The sequence below is a fragment of the Mauremys mutica genome, chromosome 2, assembly GCF_020497125.1.
Source record: "Mauremys mutica isolate MM-2020 ecotype Southern chromosome 2, ASM2049712v1, whole genome shotgun sequence".
Taxonomy (NCBI): Eukaryota; Metazoa; Chordata; order Testudines; family Geoemydidae; genus Mauremys; species Mauremys mutica.
In genome coordinates, this window is record NC_059073.1 from 4,896,162 (window position 1) to 4,915,490 (window position 19,329).

Here is a 19,329-nt window from a genome sequence, read left to right on the forward strand (position 1 = left end):
CTGGGCTGGATGGACCTTTGCTCTGACCCAGCCTGGCCGTTCTTATGTGATCCTTGGATGCATGAACAGGGAATTCGTGAGCAGCAGGGGGGTGATTTTGTGAAGGGTATTGGTGCGACTAACACTGAAATCCTGCATCGGGTTCTGGGGTCCGTTTTATAAAGAATGTTGAAAAATAGGAGAGGGGACAAGCGAGCCAGAAGAATGAGTTGAGGGCTAGAGAAAACGCCTGAGAGTGAGAGACTTAGCGCTGGATCTGTTCAGCTTCTCCACGAGAAGGTAGAGCCGTGACTGCGTTCCAGAGTCTGGGTCTCTTCAGGGGCTGACGGGCTCTTTGCTCTGACGGAGAGAGGCCTAATGAATAACTGCAACCCTAGCAGTGAAACCCGGGCAGAGTCAGACGGGAAATGAGGCAGGCGTGTCTGTGCCGTGCTGTTCACAGGGGCTGAGACAAGGCGGGTGAGCTCATCTCTTTTATTGGACCCACTTTTGTTTTTGTGAGAGCAGCTTCCGAGCGAGCGAGCGAGCGCTGTGCAGCGTCTCCCCGACAGAGGTGGGTCCAGCAAAGGGCTGACCTCACCCACCCGTCTCTCCTGACAGGAGGGGGATGAACCGCTGCAGCAGACTCCCAAGAGAAGTGGTGGATTTGCCATCTCTTGACGTCTTCCCACCCGGCCTGGCTGCCTGTCCGGACAGTGCTGGAGCCAGACGCGAGTTCCTGGGTCATACGGGGGTAACGGTGGAATTCCCTAGCCTGGGATCAGAGTACATCAGCGGTTCTCAAAGTGTGGGGCGGGACCCCCCTTCAATGGGGTCGCCAGGGCCAGCGTTAGACTTGCTGGGCCCTGGGACTGAAGCCAAAGCCTGAGGACTAGGGCCTGGGGTGGCAGGGCTCTGCCCCCCCCCCCCGACACACACACACCTCACCCAGGGCAGCGGTGCTCAGGCTCTGCCCCCCTCCAGCCCGGGGTCACGTAGGAGGGGGCTGTGGTGTCACGGGCTCACAGCTCGTGGCCCCGTTCGGTCCGTGGGGGGGGCCCTTTCAGTGCAACAGCCCTTCTCAGGGGGGCCGCTCTCTCTTGGGGTCAGGCCCCTCCACCTCCTGGAGCCGCACCTCCCTGAGCCTCAGCACGTCTGTCTCTGCCGTGGGCCCCCTCAGGGAGTCCCCTCGCTCTGGACCCCCCTGGGCCTCCTCACCCCCGAAGGGGTCGATGCCCCCTGCTCTCTAGCCCGGAGCGACTCTCAGCCAGCGTAACACAGGAGGGGTTATTGAGGGTTGAACGCAGCACAGGAAACTCTCAGGGCCTCAGGCCTGGCCTCCCTCAGCCCAGCACATCCCAGTCTCCCTGCAGCCAGGGGGGCTCTGCCTGCTCCCCCTCTGCAGCCCCGAGCCCCCCTGCTTCCCAGCTGGGCCTCCGATATCCCCGGCCCCAAGCCCCCTCTGTCCATTGGCTTCTCTCCAGGGAAACAGGGTCGTAAACAGGCAGGCCTGGGTCTCCTCTCCTCTCAGCCCCCCTCTGGCTGGAACCAGCTGGTCAGGTCACCGGGGTCCTCTCCCCGCAGCCCATTGTCCCCCACTGGCCAGAACCGGCTGTGAGTCCTGAGCTGGGTCTCCAGGGCACCAGGTCACCAGTCGCTGAGGTCTCCATCCTCCAGGCCATCGGCCGGGGTCCCGAGTTCCCTCTCCGGTCCTGTGTCCCAACAAACTCCCTCTCCCCTCCCCTCGTTAAACCAGTAACACCCGGGGACACTGAGTCCCACCCCCTCCGCATGCAACCCACTGGGAAACACGGAAAAACCAGGAACCCTCCCCACTTCATCACATGTGGTGCTATGAAGTTTGAGACCTGCTGGACTTATCTCCAGTGACACTTCACAGGGGCCCTGGGAACATGTGGATCGTTTCTTCCGGCCAGTCTGTGCTGACTTGTTAACCGAACCCCCGAGCTCCGCGGTGGGAAGCCGTTACTGGGGGGGCACCTTGTTTTCTCTGTTCTTCCTGGGTGTTTCGCCTGGTGCATTTGACGGTGCTGTGGGTGAAATTCAGCCCTGCGCAGAGGGGCTGGCGCGGGCCTGCTGGGGCTTTGCAGGAGCTCACCACGTGTCACTGTCGCCTTTGGGTCCCCAGCAGGAAGCAGAAAACCGTCCAATCCTGAGTGTTTGAAAAAAGGATTCAGGACATTGTCAGGCGAGCCAGGGCCAGATTCCCAGCTGGAAACAGTCGGTGTGGCTCCATTGAGCTCCATGGGCCCCGTGTCTTCACGGCAGACGACGCTCTGGCCTCCTGGTTACGAGGGTGCTGTATGGAAAGCTGCAGTGGACAGGGTCTCTCGTGTCTTCTGTGCGGATCAGTATGTCAGATACACTCTGGGAAAGGAGATTTCCTCGCAATGGGACCATCTAGCCCCTCGTGGTCTCCATCGCAAGGCACCCTGGCAGCTCCCTGCTCCATGCACGTGCCTGTCAGAGAGAGAGCTCCTCCGGTCCCCCCAACATTGCTTCTGAGCCGGCAGGAGAGTCAGTGGCCTGGCCACAGGGCCACCAGCCGAGCCCGTGGCAGGACACAGCGTTGGTGCACAAAGCAGTTCAGGACCGAGCCATGCACGGGGGAGGAGGATGGAGCAATCTCTGCGGTTCGTGTCTCTCGGATGAAAGGTGCCCACGGCTGGCACTGCTGGACTGCGCTTTGGCCAGCCCTAGCTTTCACTCCGCGTCTCCAGCGAGGTCCTTCCTCAGCCCTGCCCTGTCTGGGGAGTGGGGCGGAGATTGGCCGCTAGCTGATTGCAGTGGGGTGAGCAGGGGCAGAGCAGAACAAAGACCTTCGCTCATTCACCGCCCCCTTTGAGGGGGCAGCTGATGCTGTTCCCTTCGGAGGGAGTGGGGAGTCTTGTTAACTCCTCCGCTGCCAGGCTCCAGGATCTCCAGGCAGGGGCGGCTCCAGGCCCCAGTGCGCCAAGCGCGTGCTTGGCGCGGCTGCCGCGGGGGGCGCTCTGCCGGTCTCCGCAATGGCGGCAGGCGGCTCCGGTGGACCTCCCGCAGGCGTCCCTGCAGAGGGTCCGCTGGTCCCGCGGCTTCGGGGGAGTATCCGCAGGCACGCCTGCAGGAGGTCCACCGGAGCCGCGGGACCGGTGACCGGCAGAGCGCCCCCCGCGGCGTGCCGCCGTGCTTGGGGAGGCGAAATGTCTAGAGCCGCCCCTGTCTCCAGTGCTCCCTTTACCCAGCGGGGGCCAGTGGCACGTGGGGGGGACACGGTCAGGAGGGGCCTCACAGGCCGACTCGAGACCTGTTCATGTTTGGAGGTCTCCAGCCACCCCTGGTCTGTGCTGATGTCAGGAGGGTTTCAGTGTTACAGGCCTTTTCTCCTGGCCACTTGTGTTGCCGTGTTGGGGTCCCCCCTGGCAGGCAGGTGAGGGGGTGTCTGTGTGTTAGGGCAGAGGCACCTCGCTCGGCATTTTCCTAGGAAGCTGTCGGCTCTGTTCCCTTGTGGCGGACGTGGCGGCAGCCAGGAAGGATGAGCCAGTGGTTAAAGCACCAACCTAGGACTTGGGAGACCTGGATTCGGTTCCCCGGGGGCCCGGCGGGGGAGGATAAACACGTTACGGACTGTGAGGTGCTCGGGGACGACGGGCTGGGACCAGCTGAGTGCTCAGACGGGCGGGTCGCTTCAGGGCCATTGGCAGCTCTTCTCTCAGGGCTTGGAGCCAGAGCCCAGGTTCTGTGCTTCGTCAGGGAAAAGCACCTGCACCGCTCAGCCATCCATGTGCTGACCCAGCCAGGCCAGGACCTTCCCCCAGGCTCCCTCCCAGCACGCGGGCCCCTGCCCTGCGTTTGTCGTCCCGGAAAGGGGAGGAGCTGCCCCAGCCAGCCAGCGGCCTGCGAGAGTCCTGCCTGGGCGGCTGCTTCTCTGCCTCGCACGCGTCAGCACTGGGCCAGCTGCAGCCCCGACCCGTGACAAGTGATGGTTTGAGCCCCGGTCCCTGTGCAGGTTCCAGACGGTGCCCGGCGAGGGGGGGCAGCGAACGCTCTCAGATGCGCTTGCAGCCCCTAGGCCCGAGCCAGCCGGTCTCAGCGCTATTGGCAGAAATGCCAGCAGGGGCCCGGCCCGCGCTCTGCCGTGGGGGAGCCCGACTGGCCACTGAGCCAGGAGCGAACGGGCTGCGTGCAGTGAAGGGTGCCCCAATAAGGATCAAACTAATGGTGTGAGACACGGGCCGGCCTGCCATGATCTCATCCCGGCTAATGAGGTCAGCGTCTGGCCGGAGTCCAGCACAACCGCTGGAAACTTCCCCCTCTGTGATTTATCACATCACAGAGCAACGTCTGCGTTTCTGCGCCGCTCACCCAGGGGAGCCCAGCGGTAACTGGATCTGCCACGGCGTGTTCCCCAGGAATGCCAAGCGGGGGCTGGCTGATGAGGTGCAGCCGATACGGGGAGAGGGGTCCCCGTGGCAGTGAGCTGGGGCCTGAGACTCCAGCTTCTCACCCGAGGTTGCTAAGGTGATGGGGGGGTTCCCAGGAGAGCTGGCGGCTCCACAAGTCTGACACCGGAGAACTTACTGTCCCATAAAGCAGCTCTGCAGGCATCTGAAATCTGGAAACTCGCCTCCATGGTTAACGTCGGCCAGGAGAAAACAAGGGACAGCCCCTGCCAGGGCCGGGTTAACTGCATTTCTGGGCTAGCGCCAGGAAGCTCCAGGGTGACCGGACAGCAAGTGTGAAAGATCGGGACGGGGGCTGGGGGGTAATAGGCTCCTGTATAAGACTAACCCCCAGCTATCAGCACTGGCCCTATAAAATCGGGGCAGCTGGTCACCCTAGGAAGCTCCTGGGAGATAGAAACTGCCTGAGTGGCAAACGCAGCCTGCAGGTGCCGATCTCCTGTCCAAAGGGAAATGCAGGGAGCGCGGGGAGCCCAGCCCCACGGGCGAGCCCAGCCGCTTGCAGCCTGCGGGGTCGGCAGCGCCTGGCGTGTGCCCCACAGCTCGGGCTGGGAACCTCCCGCTGAGCTTGGGGAAAGGCGCAGACAGCGGCTCTGCCCCTGAGTGCACAGCGAGTCCACAGCCGCGCCGGGACTGGCTCTGCCGTCGCGTGAGCCCAGCCGGCCCCACAGCTCGGGCTGGTCATGTGAAAAGAGCCCAGTGGGTAAGACTGGCTCCGCTGCCCCCGCCGTGGGTTAATCACTGGGCACTGGCCCCAGCGCACACGGCAGGTCCCCCGGGCAGCAAGCACCGCCAGCGCTAGAGTGGGGGGTGGCTGAAGGCCCAGGGCTGGCCTGCCGGGCCCTGGCGCTCCCGACCCAGCCAGCCAGGCCTCGGCGCTCTCCTCCTGCACCTGACAACGGGCTGCTCCGACCAAGCCTGCGCCCCCCCCAGCCCCCCGCGCAGCACAGAGCTGCTGGACTCTGTTAATGCCCCCACGCTCCATGGAGCCCGCTCAGCCCCACGGCTGTCAGCTGCCTCGCCCCCGGCCCCGCCCCGATGTCTGCCTAGACTGGGGGTGGGGGTCAGAGCACTGTAGAAATGGGGGGCTGGAAGGGCCCTTGAGAAGTTGTCAAATCCAGCCCCCTCCCTTCCTGGCACTCCTGGTGATTCAAACCTGGACCAGCCCGGACAGGGGGCTGGCTAATGATGGGGCCCCACCACGTCCCCGAAAGCCTGGGCTGGAGCTCAGTTCCCTTTGTGTTAAAACGCGTCTCGTCCCCTGCTGCAGGGTCAGCCCGTTACTTCCTGTCCTGCCGTCAGCGGCCCTGGAGAACGGCCGATCCCCACCAGCCCCAGCCCCAGCCCCAGCTGGGCTCGGCTCCCAGCTCAGGCTGCTTCTCTCCAGCCTAACCGGGCCCAGGTTTGAACCTTTCCTCACAGGCAGGTTCTCCAACCCTTGGACCGTTTGGTTGATCTCTTCTGGCCTCTCCCATCTGTCCCCATCGTTCCACACGGGCTGAACATCAGAACGGCCGGACTGGGTCAGCCCGGAGGTCCATCCAGCCCAGTGTCCTGTCTGCCGACGGGCCAGGGCCAGGCGCCCCAGGGAATCAGCCAGGGATCTAACACGTTCTGGCCTCTGCCAGTGAGTAACGATGGCCATGCCCAGGACATGCCAGTGCTCCTGTCACCCGCCATGCCCGGTGTGGGGGAGGGGGAGTCCTTCCTCCTGTCTCCCAGCCGGCGGCAGTGCCCAGCCCCAGGAGACACACACAGCGTTGCTGAAGGTTTTTATTGGCAGGGTAAGCGGCGGCAGGGATACAGGGGAGGGGGCAGAGTGGCGAGAGCTGTTAGCAGCTCCACTCGGCTGGGGGTCAGCAGCAAAGCAGGTGCATCTCCTGCCAGGCCGGCACCGGCTGAGCCCCTCGCCAGGCACACGTCGGAGGTGCCCCTTCTCCACGAGGGCCAGAGGCAGTAGGAAGTTCCAGGTCGGCCCGGGGCAGCAGGCGAGGCCCCTGGCCAGTGCCCAGCGCTGTGCTAACGCCATGCACCCGGCTCCCCACCGGGAGCCCCGGCGGGACTCGTGCTGGAGCCCACGCGCACTGACCGGCACCTTGGGCAGAGGGGCGACCGCTGGAGCCCCTGGGATTCCGGCTGGGATGTGGGACTGTGGCGGCTGGGTGCCCCTGCAGAGCCAGCACCGCCCCTGGGAGAGTCGGGGAGTGGAGCAGCCGAGCTGCCTGCAGCCTGCGCTCCTGCCCTGCCTGCTGCAGCAGCAACGCCTTGGCCAAGGTGCCACCCGCTGGGACCCCGGGGCTCTGGGGGAGGCGTTGGGGGGGTGGGGCAGGGGATGTTGGCAGCAGCTCTTGCAGAGCGGGAGCGGCAGGCTGGGCCAGTGGGGGATCTCTCCTGGCTGGAGGGGCTGGGCCGGATCCCTAGGGTGGGGTCGCTCTGTGCGGCTTGGTGGGCGTCAGGGCTGGTTTACTCCAGCCGAGGGGCTGCACCGTGGGGAGTGGGGGGCAGGGACTAAGCCTTGCGAGCTGCAGGACTCCCGGCGGCTCCGGCTGGAGCGGTAACAGCAGCCAGGGCAGCGGGGAGGGGGCAGAGTGGTACCCGGGCAGTGCCAGGGGTGGGGAGCGAGGAAGCTTGGCAGAAGGCAGGAAGCTGCTGTCCATCGGGGCTCCGTGGCAGCTCCAGCGTGGGACCCTGCCCCTCACATCCCTGGGGAGACACAAGCCCGGGTGACCCGTCAGCGCCAGGCCTGGCCCGTGGCTGTCAGCCCAGCCCAGCCCCACTTTACATCCTTGCTGCGCTGCCCCCTGCTGGTGCCCGCAGACATGCGACCTGCTGCACCCGCCACGGTCCTGTCACATGACACAGGCAGCGCCACGTCGCCCCCTCGTCCCACAGTAGCCAAGACGGCTGCGTCTCCCCCAGCATGGCCCCCCCAGAGTGGGCTGCCCTGGGGGCAGGGGGAGTTCTCCCCTCCCGGGGGCGGCTCCAGGCACCAACGCAGCAAGCGCGTGCCTGGGGCGGCAAGCCGTGCGGGGTGGCCTGCCAGTCGCCGTGAGGGCGGGAGTCAGGCGGCCTTTGGCGGCGTTTCTGCTGGAGGTCTGGCGGTCCCGCGGCTTCGGCAGCAATTCGGCGGAAGGTGCCAAAGGCGCAGGACAATCAGATCACCGGCAAAAACGCCGCCGAATCCACGGGACTGGGGACCTCCTGCAGAAACGCCGCCAAAGGCCACCTGACTGCTGTGCTTGGGGCAGCAAAATCCCTAGAGCCGCCCCCGTCCCCTCCCCCCAGGTGCTGAGCGAACCCCGCCCCGGCTGCAGGCTCAGTTGCAATCCGGGGGTGGGGGAAATGGAAGCACAAGCCGGGCGATCCCCAGGATGGGGGGCACTGGCCGTGCCGTAGCCCGGGCTGCAGCATCTGCCCCGGCCGCTGCTCAGAACCCCCTGGCTTCGGGCTCACAAGCGAGCGCAGGGCCTGGCCCCTCCCTGTGCCTGGCCAGGGGGTTCACCCCCCCCCAGTACCTTGAGATGCCAGGGCCTCCTCCGAGTCGGTGTCGTGGTCCACACCTGGAAGCGATGGGAAATGCCCAAGGTTAGCGCAGGCCCCAGGGGCCGTCCCAACATCGCCCGGAGCACGTGCCACAAGTGCCCTGACCCGAGCCAGGCGCAGCCTGGGGCGCTCGCTCAGGATTGACAGGATCCCTCCCCTCTCCCCTGGGCCCCCCTCCTTGCCCCTCGGGATTCCCCTGCCAGGGCCCGGCTGGCTCCTCCTCTCCTGGGTGCTGCAGCAAACCTGCCCTGGCGGTTGTGCCCAGCCCCAGGGGAACCTGCCCGGAGCAGCTCAGGGGCCGCTCTGTGCAGCACGGGGGGAGCGTCTGGCTGTGGGGCGGGCTCTGCACAGGCCGGGGGGGCCTCCCGGGGCTCTTACTCTCTTGCGACTCGTTGGACTGAGCAGGCAAGTCTCCCGCAGGACCTGAAAGGAGGGACAGAAAAGCAGCAGGTCAGAGCTGGCCTGGCCAGGAGCCCTGGGCCTCGCCCATGCTGAGCCCACAGCCCAGCCCCCGCCTCCCCCTGCTGGGAGGGAATCGGGGTGTGGGCGAGGGGGGCGCTGGCCATTGGGACAGCCCGCCCGGTAGCCCACCCCCTGCCGGACAGTGGCCAGCACCTGATGCTTCCCCGTAATGCCCTTGGGCCACTGGGCATTGCCAGGGCCAGGGGGCTCCGGGCCCCTCCCTTGCTTCCCCGTGGGGGGGGGTCTTACCGCTTTGGGCGTCCCCAGCCAGGGGGTCCAGGTTAAAGGTGCCGCTGTTGAGGGCGTCGAGGCTGGCGGAGTCCCCGTCCAGGCCGCCCAGGTGCGTGTCGTCGGTGAGCAACCGCTCGGCAACCCCGAGGCTCACCGGGGTCACCCCTGCGAGGGCGGAGAGGTGAGGGCAGCGCTCGACGGGCAGGGGAACGGGGCAAACCCAGGGGAAGCTCCCCGGGGAATGTGTCACGGTGGGGGGAGGGGATGGAGATGGGAGGTCACCCCCAAGGCTGGCAGCTACCTGTCACCAGTGACAGTCCCTATGGAGCCCCGGGGCACCCAGATCCACAGCTTCTGCCCAGGGGGGACAGAGGTGAGGGCTGCGGGTCGGGAGTCAGGAGCACCGGCAGAGCTGGGGAGAGGAGGGGAGCTCGGGGTTGGGACAGCAGGGGGCTGCGGGTCGGGAGTGAGGGGCACCGGCAGAGCTGGGGAGAGGAGGGGAGCTCGGGGTTGGGACAGCAGGGGGCTGCGGGTCGGGAGTGAGGGGCACCAGCAGAGCTGGGGTTGGGAGGGGAGCCCAGGGCTGGGCTAGGGGGCTGCGGGTCGGGAGTGAGGGGCACCGGCAGAGCTGGGGGGACGCAGAGGGCTGTGGGTCACAAGGGCGACGCCTGCAGCGAGCTGGGCATTTTCCTCTTTCGGGGCTGGGGGGCCGCAGAGGCTGGCTGGGTTCCCAGCTCGGTTCCTGGGGGTGGACGGGTGAAGACAGACAAGCCCCTGATGTCCAGAGGGGCCAAGCCCAGAACCCCCCGTCGCAGTCCCCAGCCCCCCGATGCTGGGGGTAGGAGCTTGGCTTCTGACCCCCGGTGACCTGACCCCCAGCCCCACTCCCCTCCCCGAGTCCGGTCCCCGCGTCCCGCCCGGAGCCGGGAACAGAGCCCCCAGGCCCTACCTCTGGTGAGCTGCTCCGGGGGGCTGGTGGGCTCACCTGCAATGGGGAGAGAGGGGAGGGGTGAGGGGGGCCGGGCCCGGGCGGCTCCCTCGCTGCCCCTGCTGCCCACGAGGCCCCTGCAGCAGCTGGTGCGGGACGTGCCTGGCACCTCCGTGGGGCAGGCCCCAAAGGGGCTCAGGGAGAGAGCCCCAGAGCAGGGGCTGGAGAGGCCTGTGGGGCAGGATCTCAGCAGACCGTGTGCCGGGGCTGCGGGGCCCGACCCCCTCCCCACCACGGCCCCCAGCGGGGCCTCAGGGCTCCTTGCAGCTGGGGGGAGCCAGGGCTGGTCTTGGCCCCCCCTGCCCCACGGGCCCTGGGGAAGGGCCGCCCACGCTGAGCCCTCCGGGGGCCGCTCGGAGCCTTGGGGCAAGTGAGATGAATGCCCCGGGGGCCCTGCTGTTAGCCCCTTGGCCCAGCCCCCAGCAGGCCGGGGAGCCCGGGGCTCAGAGCTGCCCTGCGGTGCTGGGCCGGAGCAGGGATCAGTGCCCCTTGCAGGACCTGGGCTGAGCCTTGGGAGCTGGGCCCACGCACCCCAGGGCCCCCCCGAAACAGCCCGGCCACCTCCTGCCCCCAAGCCTGGGGCGAGCCCTGCCAGGGCCCCCCCAGCCCCAGGCCAGCGGGGAGCCGCCCGGGGGCTTTGCTTACTGTCTCCCGACGCCTCCAGTTTGCCACGGCTGACGGGCTCTAGAAAGTCAAGCAGGGAGCGAGGTCAGAGCCCGGCCCCCACCCGCCCCAGCCCCATGCTGCCCTCCGTGCTCACCGCAGGGGGCCTGGCCATCCGCCCCACACGGCACCAGCTGCTCCAGCAGCCGCCCCCTCATGCCGTCCCCCTCACCTCAAACACCGGCCACCAGCTCCAGGGCTGTGGAGAGGGAAACTGAGGCACAGAGGGGGCAGGGCAGCGAGTGAGCTGGGGCACTGCCAGGAGTTGGACCCAGGATCGTGTGCCAGCACCGCCTGGCTTGAGTGCCAGTGCCCAGTGCCCCCTGGTGCCCTGCCCTGGAGGGTGCCCAGCCCCCCCCCGGCTGCCGGCAGCGGGGCCCCGCGTTCCCGGCCCCGCCGTACCTGGTTCCTGGCCGCCGGCAGGGGGCGTTGGGTCCGGAGGGCTGGTGGGCTCTTGGGGCCCGCGGGGAGGAGAGGGGGGTGGGGGAGACACAGAGAGCGTCACTGGCACCTCCTTTGTGCATGGAGGGAAATCCAGGGAGCCAGAGCCCGACCCCAGGCCGGCCCCGGCCCCTCCCTCCCCCCCCCCCCCTCCAGACTGTCAGATGCGCCTGGGACACAGACCCGGCGGGGATGGGGGAGCCCTAAGGAAACGCCAGGGGCTGCAGGCAGCAGGGGGTCAGTAGGGGGCGCTCTCCCCTCTCTGTGCTGACCTGTGGGGGGCACTAGGGGGCGCTGGGCTGCAGGGTCGGGGGGGGCTCAGTAGGGGGCGGTGCCCCTCTCCGTGCTGATCTGTGGGGGGCACTGGGGGGCGCTGGGCAGCGGGCGGGGGGGGCTCAGTAGGGGGTGCTCTCCCCTCTCCGTGCTGACCTGTGGGGGCACTGGGGGGCGCTGGGCAGCGGGGGCTCAGTAGGGGGAGCTCTCCCCTCTCCGTGCTGACCTGTGGGGGCACTGGGGGGCGCTGGGCAGCAGGGGGCTCAGGAGGCGACGCTCTCCCCTCTCCGTGCTGACCTGTGGGGGCACTGGGGGGCGCTGGGCAGCGGGGGCTCAGTAGGGGGCGCTCTCCCCTCTCCGTGCTGACCTGTGGGGGGCACTGGGGGGCGCTGGGCAGCAGGGCGGGGGGCTCAGTAGGGGGTGCTCTCCCCTCTCCGTGCTGACCTGTGGGGGCACTGGGGGGCGCTGGGCAGCAGGGCGGGGGGCTCAGTAGGGGGCGCTCTCCCCTCGCCGTGCTGACCTGTGGGGGCACTAGGGGGCGCTGGGCAGCAGGGCGGGGGGGCTCAGTAGGGGGCGCTCTCCCCTCGCCGTGCTGACCTGTGGGGGGCACTAGGGGGCGCTGGGCTGCAGGGTCGGGGGGGCTCAGTAGGGGGCAGTGCCCCTCTCCGTGCTGACCTGTGGGGGCACTGGGGGGGTGCTGGGCAGCAGGGCGGGGGGCTCAGTAGGGGGTGGTGCCCCTCTCCGTGCTGACCTGTGGGGGCACTGGGGGGCGCCGGGCAGCGGGGGGGCTCAGCGCTCCCCGTGCAGTTGGGACGGGCTCGGTGGCGCGGTGCCGCGGGCGGTGCTCCCGGAGAAGTGCCGTCCTGCAGACGGGGTCATGAGTGCTAAGGGCCCCTGGCCTGTCCCCGAAGGGTGGGGGCGAGTCTGTGGGGCGGGCGATGCCAGCCTGCCCCCTGCGGGCAGGGGCCTCGGGCACCACCCAGCTGCCCTGTCCCGCTGCCCGGGGTGCAGCTGGGATCCCTGCAGGGAGAGTTGTGGGCGCCCTCAGGGCACGGGGGGCAGAGAGCTGGGGGATGGGGGGGCGCTGGCCCCAGAGCCCCACTGGGGCATTCCCCCCCCCCCGGGCTGGACGGCTGCAGCCAGGCCCAATGCGTTACAGTGGGGCCGTCAGCCCCCCCCCCCGCCCGCACACCCCACCCCATAGCACCGCTTACCGTCAGCAGCCACAATGGCCAGGAGCAGCACCACGGCCCCAGCGACAGCCAGCACCCTGCAACGCGAGACCGGGGTCACCCCCTGGACAGACCTCCTCCCCCACCCTCACCCCCAGGCCGGGGGAGGGGCAGAGACCTGGGGAGGGGGAGGGGAGCGGCCCCAGCGACAGCCAGCACCCTGTAATGCGAGACCGGGGTCACCCCCTGGACAGACCTCCTCCCCCACCCTCACCCCCAGGCCGGGGGAGGGGCAGAGACCTGGGGAGGGGGAGGGGAGCGGCCCCAGCGACAGCCAGCACCCTGCAATGCGAGACCGGGGTCACCCCCTGGACAGGCCTCCCCCCCCCCCAGGCCGGGGGAGGGGGCAGAGACCTGGGGAGGGGGAGGGGAGCGGGCCCAGCGACAGCCAGCACCCTGCAATGCGAGACCGGGGTCACCCCCTGGACAGGCCTCCTCCCCCCACCCCCACCCCCAGGCCGGGGGAGGGGGCAGAGACCTGGGGAGGGGGAGGGGAGCATCCAGCCTGGGCAAGGAGAACCCGGAATTTAATAAGGAATCAGCATTTTAACTAGTGCAGAGCCCCCCCCCCCAGCTCCTCGGCACCCCCCCACAGTGCTCCCCTCCCCCCACAATGCCAGCTCCTCAGCCCCCTCCCCGCAGCCAGTCGGTCACCTCCACCGCCCCAGAGAATCCCCCCCCCCCGACCATTCACACACCCGCCTGCTTGGCCACCCCATTCCCCAGCATTTTAGACTCTGGCAGGTGCTGCCATCACCCCCACCCCCACCCCATGCTGCCCCCCCTCCAGGCACCCCCACAAGCCCAAATGGAAAACCTGCCAGATCCCAGCCTGCCCTGGAGCCCCCGTCCTGCTCCCCGCACCCTGCCCTTGCCCTGTTTCGGCCCCTCGCGCTGCTGTCGGCGCAAGAGCCTTCTCCTCTGCAGCTCCTCCCTCACCGAGCCACTCGCCTCTCCCCAGCTCGAGGCCTGGCCCCTGCCGTTCCCAGGCCGCCCCAGGGCAGGAGGCTGGCACTCCGGGGCTGTTCAGAGGCCAGAGCGCCCCTGCCCCCATCAGCGCCTCACCCCGCTCGGGGCAGAGGCTGGCAGTGGCCGTGGGAGACTCCATCGTGCCTGCCCCAGCAAGGTGCCAGCTGGGCAGGGGATTGGGTCCCAGGGCAGAGGAAGGGGGGAGGCCAAGGGGGCTGCCCCAGGAGGCTGGCCAGACACCGACGGCCCAGCCTGAGCCAGGGCACCCCAAGCCCAGCCAGAGCCCTGCTCTAGACTAGAGACCTGGGGCAGGACGGGGCAGAGGCTGCAGGGCCCCAGCCGAGGGCTGAGATGTGAGAGCTCTGGAGCCGCCAGCTGCAGGGCGTAGGCTCATCACTGGCTGTGGGGCCGGAAGGAGCCCCCACCCCGGACAGGCCTGTGCAGCGAGGAGCTGCAGGGAGTCTGGGACGCATCGAGGCCTCGGGCCGGGACACGACGGGACCCTGCCCCGAGCTCCGGCCTGGCAGATGGGCTGGCTGGCAGCTCCCCGCCATCTCCAGAGCCTGTGGCTGGATGCTCTGCAGCTCCACAGGGCCTGCCCGTGAACCACCCGCTCGGCACCCCTCCAGCACGGCGATGCCGCCGCGGGTCCCAGCTGTGCGAAGGGAACGACCATCCCTCCAGCCCCCACCCGGACCCTGCTCACAGACCCACTCCAAGGCCTGGCAAACTGAGCTCCAGCAGCAGGGAGTTCCACAGGCAAATCCATGCTGTGGGGACCGGGCTTTCCTCATGGCCGTTCTCTGACCACTGCCCTCAGCTCCCCGAGCAGCCCCTTGTTCCCAAGCTGCACCGCGGGGGGCAGAGACCAGCCGGCTGCCCCCTGCCTCCCTCCCCCCCGCCCCCGGCAGCAATTTTTTTGGGAGCTGGAAACGGGTAAAAGCTGGTGAGAAGCTCTGGTCCCTGGCGTGTCCTGGCCACACTGTGTGTGTGGGGGGGTCTGATCCTGCCCCCCCCCCCGGGGCTGGTGTCATGCGAGGCCAGGATGGCCGGCATGCCAGGGTGAAGCGGTGTCACTGTCCGGGGGGCGATTACAGCAGTTGGTCCCGGGGCACCCCACAGCACCCTCCCCCCGGCACTGCCCCCCAGCTCCCCACGGCCCTGGCGCAGCCAAGGAAGGGGCCACTCACCTGCCCAGCGGCTGCATGTTTCCCCGCGGCGTGGTGCTGTGGGGCCCGTGGGGAGCACAGGAGGATCTGCAGGAGCCCCAGACGCTGACCCCCAACCTGCATGGAAGCGACAGACGGGCCATTATAAGGGCCCGGTGCTGGGAGGAGCCAGCTGGCAGCCGGCCAGCCAATCCCTGCCTGGCCGTGTTACATTGCAGCCCCGGGGGGGCATCACCTGAGCTGCTGCTTCTCCCCTCCCCAGCCAGCCTGTGCCCAGGGGCGCAGGGCTGGGCAGGGCTGGGCCCAGAGACCTGCACTTCCAGGGCGCTCCGCCCTGTGCCCTGGGCTCTGAGACACCCGGAGGCGGGTGGGGGCTGCGCTCCTGCCTGGCCTGGCACTGCTAGGGATGCCCTGAGCCGGGTGCCAGACGTCCCTGCAGGAACAGAGGGGTTAAAGAAAGGGGTGGGGGCGCTCAGCGCCAGGACTCAGCCACAGGGGCCCGGCCAGTGCCCCCCTCAGGTGGGCACCACAGACCTTTCTGCCAGGCTCCTTGTGCCCGGATTGGGCCGGGCGGGGGCTCAGGATTCCCAGGGTGCAGTGGGACATTCAATAGCAGCTACGCTAAAGGGATTGGGGGGGTGGAATGAACCCCCCCCCCGCTGCACCCCCATCCCCCCATGAGGAGAAGGGCTCAGAGCCCGGCACCAGGGGTGCTCCTTGGAGAGCTGCGTCTCTGCCCCGCGGTCTGAGCCCCTGGGGCTAGTCCCCAGCCTGCTCCCCAGGGAGGGGTTCCTGGAGCAGGCGTGGGGCAGTGGTGCACGAGGCAGGGGGAGATCCCCCCCCCCCGCCCCCCAGCTGAGGTGACAGCCCATTTGTGGCTGGCTTTGATCACTGCCTGCCAGGGAGCAACGTACCGTGAACGCCAAGGGGCCGGGGCAGCCTCTTGCCCAGACTCCGAGGGGGCCGGTGTCTGAAGGCAGCTGCCCAGCCCCTGCCCCATGCTCTGCCCCATGCCTGCCTCAGGGCCTTTCCCCTCTCCTCCCCTGCCTGGGGCCTCTCGCACTGCCTGAGCTGGGGGGCGGGGAGGCTGCCAGGGGACTCCCCGTCCTCTCCCCGCAGCACGCTCAGAGCAGTGCCCGGAGCCCCCCCGCGCCCGGCCTCGGCACAGGGCCGGGGTCACAGCGGGGGGCTGGGCTCTCTTTGGCTGAGGGCAGCAGGGACAAAGGCTACGGCCCAGCAGAAACTAACCCTGGGCCCAGAAAATACCCAACAGGAAAGCTGGGGCCGGGGGGGTCAGAGAGAGGCCTACGGGGGCCCCCGGGGCGATGAGAGAGCAGCCACTGCCAGGGTGGGAGCGGGTGCCCGGGAGGGGAAGGGTCCTAGGGCCTGGTGCCGTTGCTCTAAGCTATGCAGCCCCCCCCCCGGGTACTGGCCCAGACGCCGCTCCCCGGGGCGCCCGCCTTGGCTTCCCCAGCACCCCGCGCGGCGGGCGGGCGGGGCGAGGGCCGGGGCTGTGCACTCGGCGGAGCGACTGGCGGAGCCTGGGACGGCCACAGGAAGCCAGGCGCGGGCGGCGCGGGCGGCGGGGAGCTGGCCAGAGCGATGGCGGCGGCAGGGCCGCAGCCCCTGGGCTCTCGAGCCTCCCTGCTGCCGGCCCCTGTGAGCGGACGGTGCTGCGGGAGGAACAAAGGCTCCTTCATGGCTGGGCAGCAGCTCAATGGGCCGTTGTTCCCCACAGCCCCTGGATTAGAGGGTCCCAGCAGGGAGGGACTCCGGGGCTTGTGCCAGGGCCCTCTGGAGATTGCAGCCCCTTTCATATCACCTGGCCTCTGGGAGCCCTTTGTTCCCCTAGGGCTGGCCCGGTTCCAGGCCCCCCACCCCCACGCCCCCTCCCTGCGAGGACACCCCAGGTCGGGCCTGCGCTCAGCCCCGTTCCATCCCCCCCTTTCCCAGCCCCCCACGTGTGGCCCCCTCAGGTCCCTCCAGCTACCCCCCACCAGCGAGCCTGGCAGCGGGGCCCATAGCCTGGCAAATCCAGGTACAGAGCCATCCCTGAGCCCCTCCTGACTAACCCAGCACTGCTGGGTCCCTGCTGCGAGCCCTGGGCGAGGCAGGGCCCGACCCGGCTCGGCATCCCCAGAAACCTCCCTGCAGCCGGGCAGAGCCCCCGGTGCAGGTGTGACGCCTCGTGCCAGGCCCTGCCCCTTCACACACAGCTGCTGTGCGCTGGCCAGCGGCGGGGATTGGCTGGGCCAGTCCCATGGAGCGGGCCCAGCAGTAACCCGACCCCCAGGTGACAAGGGGTGAAGTCGGAGCCCGGCAGAGACGCATGCGACCTCCTCGCCAAGCACAGACAGTGACAAGGGCACTTGGCGACCTCTGGTACCTGGGAACCGCAGAGCAGCTGGGAGCTCCCCCGGCTGCAAACCCCAGGGCCAAGCGCTGCCCACACCCCATTGATGTAGCTCAGAGTTCCAGTTATTTCTCTTTACACACTGGACCCCTGTCTCAGCCTGGACCCTGCCTTTCCCTCAGGTGTTTTTAGCAGTCTCCCTCCCTGGGCAGGCATTGAGGTATCAGAGAATCTCAGGGTTGGAAGGGACCTCAGGAGGTCTCTAGTCCAACCCCCTGCTCAAGGCAGGACCAAGCTCCAGACAGATTTTGCCCCAGATCCCTAAGTGGCCCCCTCAAGGATTGAATTTACAACCCTGGGTTTAGCAGGCCAATGCTCAGACCACTGAGCTATCGCTCCCCCCCCAGAGGAGAGTTAAGATTAACCCCCTGGCCAGCCTTAAAAAGGATTTACCTCAGGTGGGAATCCTTTGTTTGAGCCCCATCTCCCTACAGTGGAAAAGTACCAGCAAGTTAAGACATTGGCCAGTACCAGGTGACACGGGCACCGGACCCTGCTGTGTGGATGCAGCAGCCCAGGAAACTTCTCAGGAAGGAGTGAGATTCGCATTTTCCAAGTTCTATTGTTCTCTTTCTAATGGCCCATCAAGGCTGATGGCTGCTGTCTGGCGGGTGTTTCCCAAGTACACACACAGCTGTAATTGTTACACAGTCAATGTTTCTAACTTTAGAGACAGAAATGACACATGCATACAAATTGGATAATCACATTCAGTAAATCAGAACCTTTCCAATGATACCTCACATGCCCCTTCTTCCATAAAACGTATCTTAGTTATGCCATATTCATATCCTAACAATATTTCTATGAAGAATATGGACTGTAACATCACACCCACATTCGAGCCGAAGTCCAGGACTCTTGTGATCCGTGCGCATGCGCCGAGATACCCCGCACTAAGCCTCTTGGTACTCTAATACCTGTGGAGACCCCGTCTAAACCCTGGGCTTCATACTCAAAATCCCTGTGGTCTTGACCATTGTAGACTAACTGACGAAAATGGTGCAGTTCATCCACTGTGACTGCCTATCCTCCACTGAAACAACGGCTCATTTCCTCGTGCTCCATGTTATCTGTCTTCATGGGCTTCTGGTTTTTGATACGGTCTCCCCAGGGGCGGATCTAGGAATTTGGCCACCCCAAGCAGGGGGGCACGCAGCCGGTCGCCGGTCCTGCGGCTCCAGGGGACCTCTGGCAGACGTGCCTGCGGAGGGTCCGCTGGTCTCGCGGCTCCGGTGGAGCATCCGCAGGCATGCCTGCGGGAGGTCCACCCAAGCCGCGGGACCAGCGGACCCTCCGCAGTCATGCCTGCGGAAGGTCCGCTGGAGTTGCCTGCCACCCTCCCGGCAAAATGCCGCCCCAAGCATGCGCTTGGCACACTGGGGTTTGGAGCTGGCCCTGGGTCTCCCACAGTATTCCTGCCAGCAAGTTAAAGAAGTATGGGCTGGATGAATGGACTATAAGATGGGTAGAAAGCTGGCTAGATCATCGGGCTCAATGGGTAGTGATCAATGGCTCCATGTCTAGTTGGCAGCCGGTTTCAAGCAGAGTGCCCCAAGGGTCAGTCCTGGGGCTGGTTTTGTTCAATATCTTCATTAATGATCTGGAGGATGGTGTGGACTGCACCCTCAGCAAGTTTGCAGATGACACTAAACTGGCAGGAGTGGTAGTTACGCTGGAGGGTAGGGATAGGATACAGAGGGACCTAAACAAATTAGAGGATTGGGCCAAAAGAAATCTGATGAGGTTCAACAAGGACAAGTACAGAGTCCTGAACTTAAGGACAGAAGAATCCCATGCACTGGTACAGACTAGGGACTGAGTGGCTAGGCAGCAGTTCTGCAGAAAAGGACCTAGGGGTTATAGTGGACGAAAAGCTGGATATGAGTCAACAGTGTGCCCTTGTTGCCAAGAAGGCTAATGGCATTTTGGGCTGTATAAGTAGGGGCATTGCCAGCAGATTGAGGGACGTGATCATTCCCCTCTATTCAGCACTGATGATGCCACATCTGAAGTACTGCATCCATTTTTGGGCCCTGCACTACAAGAAGGATGTGGAAAAATTGGAAAGAGTCCAGCGGAGGGCAACAAAAATGATTAGAGGGCTGGAGCACATGACTTACGAGGAGAGGCTGAGGGAACTGGGATTGTTTAGCCTGCAGAAGAGAAGAATGAGGGGGGATTTGATAGCTGCTTTCAACTACCTGAAAGGGGGCTCCAAAGAGGATGGAGCTCGGCTGTTCTCAGTGGTAGCAGAGGACAGAACAAGGAGTAATGGTCTCAAGTTGCAGTGGGGGAGGTTTAGGTAGGATATTAGGAAACACTATTTCACTAGGAGGGTGGTGAAGCACTGGAATGGGTTCCCTAGGGAGGTGGTGGAATCTCCTTCTTCAGGAGTTTTTAAGGTCAGGCTTGACGAAGCCCTGGCTGGGATGATTGACATTATGGCTACACTTGCAAATTTGCAGCGCTGCAGCAGGGTGTGAAAAAACACCCTCTGCAGCGC

At 66.6% G+C, this 19,329-nt stretch overlaps 1 protein-coding gene across 3 annotated transcripts; it reads right to left on the reverse strand.

Annotated features, from left to right (window-relative positions):
• Window positions 1-6,223: 6,223 nt before the first annotated feature.
• LOC123364842 lies at window positions 6,224-15,766 on the reverse strand. 3 transcript variants are annotated; one of them, XM_045007299.1, is made up of 10 exons: window positions 15,325-15,766; window positions 14,432-14,527; window positions 12,255-12,310; window positions 10,729-10,779; window positions 10,309-10,347; window positions 9,625-9,660; window positions 8,694-8,840; window positions 8,361-8,405; window positions 7,955-7,999; window positions 6,224-7,142 (listed from the first exon to the last, which is right to left on the reverse strand). In XM_045007299.1, exons 1-10 carry the CDS (start codon window positions 15,420-15,422, stop codon window positions 7,135-7,137), a joined length of 621 nt encoding a protein of 206 aa, XP_044863234.1. In that variant the 5' UTR covers window positions 15,423-15,766; the 3' UTR covers window positions 6,224-7,134. The 3 variants fall into 3 exon arrangements, with proteins under 3 accessions (XP_044863234.1, XP_044863235.1, XP_044863236.1); XM_045007300.1 differs by lacking the exon at window positions 10,309-10,347; XM_045007301.1 differs by lacking the exons at window positions 9,625-9,660; window positions 10,309-10,347.
• Between the last annotated feature and the right edge of the window lie 3,563 nt (window positions 15,767-19,329).

Bases quoted from the DNA above. Each gene is read 5' to 3' on its own strand.
- LOC123364842 (XM_045007299.1), bottom strand. From the start codon at position 15,422: ATGGGGCAGAGCATGGGGCAGGGGCTGGGCAGCTGCCTTCAGACACCG. The intron at 14,528-15,324 runs GTACGTTGCTCC...GCTTCCATGCAG, and splicing joins CCGGCCCCTTGGCGTTCACG to GTTGGGGGTCAGCGTCTGGG. The intron at 12,311-14,431 runs GTGAGTGGCCCC...CTCGCGTTGCAG, and splicing joins AACATGCAGCCGCTGGGCAG to GGTGCTGGCTGTCGCTGGGG.